This window comes from Bison bison, unplaced genomic scaffold (assembly GCF_000754665.1).
Source record: "Bison bison bison isolate TAMUID 2011002044 unplaced genomic scaffold, Bison_UMD1.0 scf7180017858072, whole genome shotgun sequence".
NCBI lineage: Eukaryota > Metazoa > Chordata > Mammalia > Artiodactyla > Bovidae > Bison > Bison bison.
The window spans coordinates 33,509-42,293 of NW_011488645.1; the positions used below are offsets into that span (position 1 = coordinate 33,509).

Here is an 8,785-nt window from a genome sequence, read left to right on the forward strand (position 1 = left end):
GCAAGTGGGTGCGGCGGGGAGTCTCCTCTCCTGGGGGCTCCTCTGTTTCCTGTGGCTCCTAGTGAGCAACACTCAGCCCTGTTGTGGCTGGGCCTAGACTGGCTCCCTCAGACCCTGCACGGTGGTGGGTGGGGCTTGGGTGGAGCTGGGGGCAGATGCTGGGGAGGTGGTTGCTCACCTAGACAAAGACGTAAGTAAGCTCCTCGATGCACAGCGATCCTGAGGGTTGGGGTCATCTCTGAGCCCACGGGGAGACCTCCTCACTGACTCTCTTCTCTTTGTCTCCTGTTGCTGGACTCTCGGTAGGAGCTTCATGGGGTAATGCCTTCCCTCTGTCCCCTCACACTGTCCCACATCACAGCACGCTGCGACCCCACGTGGGCCGTTTCATCACCATGCCTCACCTCTGCTCATTTCCTCCACCATCTGGGCTGCATGCTGCCAGGAGCCATGTCCCCCAGCCACATGTCCCCACCTCACCTCTGGGGGCTGGGTTGGGGGCTGGGGCTGGGCATGGCCCCTCCTTGGTGAGCAGGGCATCCTGACTGAGTGCTGGAGGCTGGGCACCTGGGTCTGGAGGGCAGTGCCCACTCTGGGTGGGAGCTGTGTGACCCCAGCTGCCAGGATGTTGGATATCCTGAGACACTTTCCCACTTGTCTCCTCTGGAAATAGGGCTTTCTTTGCTCTTTCCTTTCCATACTTCCCTGAAATGCCCAGCATCTCTGACCCTCGTTGTTATAAAACAAAATTCAACTGAGTGAATCTGAAGGTCTGATTGGGTTTATTCAGTGATTTGTGAGACATGCAGCATCCCATCTAGTAGTTAGATAGGCTGTACATGATGGGAGCTGTGTAAAATGGAAGGCCTTCATAGTCAGGGAGCCAGACAAGGTTTTAACTAGAGGAAAGAAAGGATTGCTTCAGGCAGTGTTATCTCAGTGGTGCTCACCAGGTGATTCCAGAAATTTCATTCCTGGGAAAGGTTAAAACTGTAATAAGTCCTGGTCTGCTCTCCTGTGGGCAAGTGGCTCCACTTTGGTCCTGTTTCTTTTTATTTTTCCTTCTCCTTCATTTTCCTCCTCCTCCTTTCTCTCTCTTACCCTCCTCTTTTTTTTTTTTTTTTTTAAAACAGTTCTCCCCTTCTGATCAAACTGTCAACCCAACTGAGAGATGTGATAAAAATTTTAGGTGTGTCCACTGTGCCGACTTAAAAAGGACAATGTGAGAGTTGCAAGTTAAGTTTTATTTGGGGCAAAATGCGGACTATGTCGTGGGAGATAGCATTTCAGATAGCCCTGAGAAACTGCTCCAAAGAAGTAGGGGGAAAGGTCAGTAAATACGTGGTTTTGGCAAAGGGGAATACATGCAATCAAGCACATACATTTTACAGAAGGTTTCTGCTCGTGATGAGGAGCAGTCATCGCCATGAAGGATTTTAGTGCTTTTCTAGATATGAGGAGATGCAAGAATTGGGCTCATAAAATCGACTCCTGGAAATATCTGTCTGAAGAGCTGTTCTGCCAGTTTTTCCTAGAGCACCGAGGGCCTCATTTGTGCTCTCCGCCTGGAATTCCTTTCGGGCAGGTGCTGAAAGTCAGCAGCTGCAGCAGCTCATGATTTAATCCTTGCAGAGGAAGATGACAAGTGTCAATTTGTAGTTGACATCTGAAAAAAATTTACAACCTGTAAGCTGAGAGTTACCTTGTATCTGGCTGACAAAACCGAGGACTTAAGCCTGGGACACAACATCTCAGATAACTCTGAGAGACTGTACCAAGGAGGCAAGGGGGAGCCATGAGCCACGATACGTAGGAGTTTTTGCAACAGAGACCTGGTAGTCAGAATATCAAAAGATTACTGTTAATTGAAGAAAACTAGGCATCTTAAGGAGTTTAGTGCTTTCCTATATATGGGAAATACGAGAGTCTGGGCTCACGGAAGTCATTTCTTTGATGTGCACCTCAGCTATCTGGGGCCAGTATCCTGCCTTCTCCTCCTGAGTCTCCTCGGGGTGTCCCGCTGACGGGGGCTGGCTCACCGCTCGATGCGGGACAGCCTGACTCCACCGCAGTGTCCCGAGGGCTCACTGTCAGCTGCGGTGTGGTGGCTTCATGGCCGCAGCATCCTTTGTCACTGACGTGGCAGGCGCTCCTGAGTACTCACAGGTGTCAGCGCCGCGCTCCGCTCGTGTTGTGTGGTTTTTGCAGCTTTGGCCTTAGACACGGTATCCGCAGGTCATGATGTTTCTGTTTAATCCCTATGACAGTCACACAGATCACAGTTTTAGGTTTATAATCCTCATGTTGGTCATTTTCTTTGCCTCTTTTCGGACATTCCAGTCAGAATGGATACCACTTACTTAGGCTGTCAGCTACAAACATGTATTTAAAGTTTTTGAGAGAATGTGACAGACATATCAGGGGCATTATAAACAGGATAATTCCTAATGTTTGAAGTGTATTTTGGAGTGCTGGTGCCCAGGTCATGGTCCCCTAATCAAAGAAAGATCCCATGAAGAAGTCACAGATTTGAGCCAAGTAGCTGGCTCCGTGATCTGATGTAACTGATTTTCAACTTCCCCAGAAGTGTTAATCCAGGTACCGTAGGTGGTGTTGGCCAAAGCATAGACAATTTATTGCTCTGCTAAAGATAACCGAAGGCTATTCTATTATTAGGACCAACCTTGGCCAGAGTCTAAGGGTGTCTCCTGGGAAGCTGATGTCTTAGCAGGGGACTCTGCAGTGTCTGCAAGAGTTAAGGAAAGGTTCTGATCATATCTTGTGCACATTTGCTCCTAACCAAGTGATGGACTTGCTCACAGGGTTTACTGTGTTTACCCATTTAAGGCAGGGGTCACTTAGGTTTTTAATGTATTTGGAAAGAGAATCTTCTATCATGAAATAAGGAGTTTCCCTAAATGTCTTGCAAAGATGGTACTGCTGTGGGGTTTCCTAGTGAGTGGAGATAAATCAGATCTACTCAGTTGGGACAGATTGGAATCAGCCCTGGGCAGAGCAACAGGAGTGAGGCAGCCCCAGCCTTGGCGCTGGGGATCTGGGATTGGTCCAGCATGAGCCTGCTAAAGCCAGCAGGGGCCTGGCCTGCTGGACACTGTCGCAGGGGCCCTCTGAGGCCTGCTGCCTGTCTCTGCTCCAGGATTTGAGAAACCAGTGTAGGGGATCAGACCAGGGAAGGGATGCGGGGCTTCTTCAGGTCTGAAATTTTTATTCAGGGTTCCACTCCCTGAGGCTCACTGCCATCTGGGTAGCGAGGAAGACCTGGTGCAGTTTCTTCCAAAGGGATTGTGGGGCAGTCTTTGTTCTGATTGATTTCAAATTAGAGGGGTGGAAGAAAACTGGAAACATGAGTTTGTTAAGTCAGAGCCAGATATTTGACGAAATGAAGAATTCAGGATCCAGACAAGTTTGTAGGTATACAGCAAAACCACAAAAACAATTATTAGGACTAGAATCTAATATCGATGGAGGGGCAAACATATTTTTTCTCTCTCTAATACTCCCTTTTTTAAAAAAAAAAACCAAAGATAATCTCAGTAAAAGTAACTTGTTTGTATTAAACTTGGTCTGGTTATTTAGATGCGTGCTGCGAGAAGAGTGACCGATCATTTAAGTGCTTTTTGAGACTGCTTTCTTGCTGCTAATTTTCATAAGGAGTTTCAGACTGAACTCTCAAAAGCTTTCAAAGCCAGGAAACCAAGCCGAGGACATGGCCATCAGATTGTACCTGCGGCCCCTTGTCAGTCAAAGCCTTGGTCATATGGCCAGTGTTTCCAGTTGTGTCCTAGAAAAGGAGAATAGGTTCTTATTGAACTTATGTGAATAAATATATTGTCATGGAAGTCAGAATACTCATTGAAATACTCTGAATTCTGAAGGAATCAGGGAGAAAAAGTAAATGTTTCATCTTTGTTCACAAAGGTAAGGTAAAGTAAATGCCGCTCAGTCGTGTCCGACTCTTTGTGACCCCATGGACTGTAGCCCACCAGGTTCCTCCGTCCATGGGATTTTCCAGGCAAGAATACTGGAGTGGGTTGCCATGTCCTTCTCCAGGGGATCTTCCCAACCCAGGGATCGAACCCAGGTCTCCCGCTTTGTAGGCAGACGCTTTACCATCTGGGCCTCCGGGGAAGTTCACAAAGGTATATCTTACCAAATTGCTGATAGCTTAAGGGACAAGATTTCTTAAAATCTGGAAGAACATTAATGAACCAGCAATATTTTAGACACATAATCATAAGAGTTATAGTTATCCTACATACCATTTTTGCAGTTTTGTAGAAGTCTCCCCACCAATGTCTCTATATAACTTGAGTCATGTTAAATGCCTTGTGGTGGGTGAAAGACCGATGGGGTTTGCCGTGGAGCCAGGAAGAACCAGGCAGCCACCTCTTTAATTTACAGCCACTGTTAGTCTGTTTTAATGTTTCTGAGGCAGGAGCAGATGCTGCCGTGTTACAGGGGCAGACGGCAGGCGGTGAAGGGTCAGAAGGGTCAGAAGAAGGGACTTCAGCCACATTTGCCACAGCCTTGATAGGTCCTGCTGCTCTTGCCTTTGCATGACAGTCAGCTGGGCGCTTCCCTGACATCAGGCTCAGTCCTGGTGGCGTGAACCCTCCCTCCCTCCACCAGCAGGGAAAGGCAGGCAGGCCAGCCCTTCCAGAAGGCTCCCTGGTGATGGGCATGGTCTGCACTGCTCATAGGCTTGCACGTGCTGCCTGGGCTGGGGCTGCCATCCTGGAGCCCACCTACCTTTACTCCCACTGGGGTCTTGGCATGGTGTCTGGAGGACTCTGGTGTGGGGGGCGTGGGAGTGCTGAATGATGGGATCTGGGGAGATGAGCTCTTCCCACCCAGAAGCTCAGCTCTCCCTGGACACCAGGTGCCACTGGCTTTGCCCCAGCCCTTGTCCACTCAGGCAGCCTGTTGGGGGAGATGCACTGGCCTGAGGCGTCTTCAGGACCAAGGCTACCCTGTCCCCAGTGCTCTGGGCACAGGTGTGCACCCTACCTGTCTACATGGGTGGCTTCTCCCTTCTAGAGGCTCCAAAGGGAAAGACATCAGCACCATCAAGTCCCTGAGGGTCCTGCGTGTGCTGAGGCCACTCAAGACCATCAAGCGGCTGCCCAAGCTCAAAGTGAGAGTCTGGAGTGGGGCCTGGAGGGGGGTGGGGCTGTGTGTGTGCATGTGTACCTATGTGTGTACACGTTTACAGGTAGACTTCGCGTGTGTGTACACGTGTGTGCACACACGTACATGTAGGAATGCACTGCGGGGCGCACATATGTATCTGGCCTGGCCCCCTGCAGCTTCCCGTGTGGGGTGGGGACGAGCATAGCTGAGGAGAGGCCCCCACGAGGGAGGCCCTACATTGTGTGCATGGGATGGGCTCTCAGCTCTGTGACCATCTCCGAGGGGGCTCCTTCTCTGCATGTCCTGTGAAGCTCTTCTTCCTCCACTCAGGGGCACCCACAGGACCAAGTGTTTTATCAGCAGCTGTAGTGCAGAGGTCAGAGTCACAGGGAGATGCCAGGAGAGCAGGGGTTGGGGGATATGGCTTTAGAATTGTGCTGCAGTCTAATTGTTGCTGAGCTTGTGCTTAAATTCACTTAATCCTCCAAGACTGTGCAGTAAAATGTTAGGAGAACCTTTGACCTGTAGGCCGTGGAGATGCTAAGTGATGTGAGGTTCTGGGGGGTGGTTTGCTTAGAGCCCATGTTGAAGGGGCGGCTCAAGGGTGACTGAGGCACCAGGGGCAGGGCTGCCAGGGCAGCTGCCCATGTGTGGAGTGTGCCCCACGGGCCCTTGAGAGCCGGGTGCAGATTGGCCTCTGTGCACAGCCAGCAACAACCAGACCAGGGCAGCAGGGAGAGGTTCACTGGAGAACAGGTGGCCTGGGCAGTGGGAGCAGCTGGGAGTCCCCTCTGGTTCACGCATGTGCCCAAGTCCTGCCTTGAGCTGGCCTCATATCGCCGGTTGTCTACCTCATCCCGAATGCCCCCGACGGGCAGAGGCCAAGCAGTGCCCTCAGTTTAGCCCTGTGCTTTCCCTCCGTGCTGGCCCCAGCCCCAGGCTCTCCGTGGTGTCGGGCCCCCTGCTGCACCAGCTCTTTAGCACCTCCTGCCCACCCGTCCGGTCCAGGAGGACCCTCCTGGTCCCCGGTGCAGACCCTTACGGGTCCCGGGCTGGCCCCGCCCCCTCACAGCCCTGCCCCTCCCCAGGCTGTGTTTGACTGTGTGGTGAACTCCCTGAAGAACGTCCTCAACATCCTGATCGTCTACATGCTCTTCATGTTCATATTTGCTGTCATCGCGGTACAGCTCTTCAAGGGGAAGTTTTTCTACTGCACCGACGAGTCCAAGGAGCTGGAGCGGGACTGCAGGTAAACTGGGCCCCCTACTGTCCCCAGGGCCGGCCTGGGCCCGTCCTGCCTGCACGCCTCAGGGGGCTCGGTGCGGCCTCCGCTGGACGCCGTGTCAACCCTCAAGATCCAGGCTGGGCCCTAAGGTCGGGGCAGCCCCAGGGCTGAAGCCACTTCCTCATCACTGAGGCCTTGGGCCCCAGCTGAGCAGACAAGAGAAGTGCCCTCAGGGAGGGGCGGGGGGAAGGCTGGTGCCCGTGTGAGCGCCATCCTAGACTTTGCACACAAAGGGAATCGTGTGCTCTGTGTGGCCCGCTGTACCCGACTCCTGCTGCTTTGGCGGTCAAGGTCTCTGCTGCTATGGCCCAAGTGGTCTCCCTCTCCTGACGGTTGGATGTCATTCCTTTTATCATCAAACCTCACTGAACGGATCTGCCTACCTGCTGGTGGACATTTGGGTTGTCCCCACGTTTGGGCTGCTGTGGTTACTGCTGCTTCGAATACATGTGCAACTTTTTCTGTGCACAGGTGCTCTCATTTTTCTCGAGGATAAGCCTGGAGGTGGGGTTGCTGGGCTGCGTGGTGATTCTCTTTGTCAGTTTCAGGAGCTGCCAAACTGTTTCCCACCAACAGTGTCTGAGAGTTCTGATTTCTTCACGGGCTTGCCAACACTGTTATTTTCCTTTTAAAAAATGTAATTATAGCCATCTTAGTGGGGATGAAGTGGTGTCTCACTGTGGTTTGATTTGCGTTTCCTTGATGATTCATGATGTAGAGCCTCTTTTCATGTGCATATTGATAATTTGTATGTCTTCTTTGCAAAAATATCTATTCAGGTCTTTTATCCGTTTTTAAAATTGAAATGTTCATCCATTGTATAACTGATTGTAATAGTTGTTAGTATAGTGCTGATAGAAAGCCCCTTATCAGACAGATGGTTTTCTGTCTTTAGTCCCATTTTGAGTGTTGATGATTTCCTTTGAAAAACAGAGCTTTCCGTTTTGACAAAGTCCAATTTACCTATTTTTTCTGCGGCCCCCTATATTTTCTTCTAAGAGTCTTATAGAGTTACTGCTTACATTTATGCCTTCGATCTATTTTGAGTTAATTTGCACACATGGGGTGAGATGGGGGTCCACGTTCATATTCTCGCCTGTAGATACTCAGTGGTTTCAGCACCGCCTGATGAAGAGAGCAGTCTTTCTCCCCGGAATGGACGACCCTTTTCAAAAGCTGGCTGACTGCAGACGCGGGGTTTGCTTGGACCCTTGGCCTCTGACCTCTGGCTGCCTCTGTGTCCGCCCCAGGGGCCAGTATTTGGACTACGAGAAGGAGGAGGTGGAAGCTCAGCCGCGGCAGTGGAAGAAATACGACTTCCACTATGACAACGTGCTGTGGGCCCTGCTAACGCTGTTCACTGTGTCCACGGGCGAAGGGTGGCCCATGTGAGTGCTGCCCGGCTCCGCACGGCTGCTCGGCGAGACAGGGGCAGCTGGGTGGGGAGCTGAGACTCTGCACCTGTCACTAAGCAGATACGCCCTAGGCTCTGTGCCTACTGGTGAGAGGAGGCCCTCCCTCCGGGAGTGGGCAGCCTGGAGGAGGAGGAGAGTAAGCCCAGAGCACAGTATCATGAGCTCCTAAAAATCCCCGCTCAGTGGCAGGGCGCTGGAGGGAAGAGGAGCTGGCTGCTGGCCTCATTAAGCGGAGCCTGAAGGATGCATGTGTTCAGTGCCGCGCTGGATGGCAGGGGCTTCCTTTAGGGCTGAGAGGACCATCCCTCAGAAGGTAGGGGCGATGCTCTGCCAGGAGACTCTGCTGAACTCAGGGCTTCCTGACAACAGGTGAAGCAGGGTATGGGTAGGTGACCTGGTGTGAAATGGGAGAGAGCCGGGCAGCACAGGACTTCTGGGCCTCTCCCGCTTCTCCTTGTAGGGATAGGACCTCAGGCAGCCAAGGCCTCCTCCTGGAGGTCCCCAGCAGCCCTGAGTACAAGCCCTTTGGGAGGGGCAGCCTGCTGCTGGGAGACACGGCTCTCCTGGGGAGCAGGCCTGGCCGTGCATGGCACCACCCCAGCTCAGCCACAGAAGCCCTCCTGTGACGTGGGTCTTGTCTTTCCTGGGACCGTGTCCCCCTGGGCTCCCCTGATGTTTGGTGTTGGCTCTTGGCCCAGGGTGCTGAAACACTCGGTGGATGCCACCTACGAGGAGCAGGGCCCCAGCCCCGGGTTCCGCATGGAGCTGTCCATCTTCTATGTGGTCTACTTCGTGGTCTTCCCCTTCTTCTTTGTGAACATCTTTGTGGCCTTGATCATCATCACCTTCCAGGAGCAGGGGGACAAAGTCATGTCTGAGTGCAGCTTGGAGAAGAACGAGGTAGGACTCCCTGCCTTTCCATTTCCAGGCAGCT

The 8,785-nt window shown here is 52.2% G+C and overlaps 1 protein-coding gene across 1 annotated transcript in view; it reads left to right on the forward strand.

The window, feature by feature from the left end:
- LOC105004623 (voltage-dependent N-type calcium channel subunit alpha-1B) overlaps window positions 1–8,785 on the forward strand; it is a gene marked incomplete at its 5' end in the record, with an annotated part of 57,622 nt that overhangs the window by 6,790 nt on the left and 42,047 nt on the right. The window contains 4 exons of the mRNA XM_010862294.1: window positions 5,059–5,155; window positions 6,240–6,400; window positions 7,687–7,824; window positions 8,550–8,751. Of these exons, the coding sequence (XP_010860596.1) occupies window positions 5,059–5,155; window positions 6,240–6,400; window positions 7,687–7,824; window positions 8,550–8,751 (598 nt within the window). The remainder of the gene's footprint in view (window positions 1–5,058; window positions 5,156–6,239; window positions 6,401–7,686; window positions 7,825–8,549; window positions 8,752–8,785) is intronic.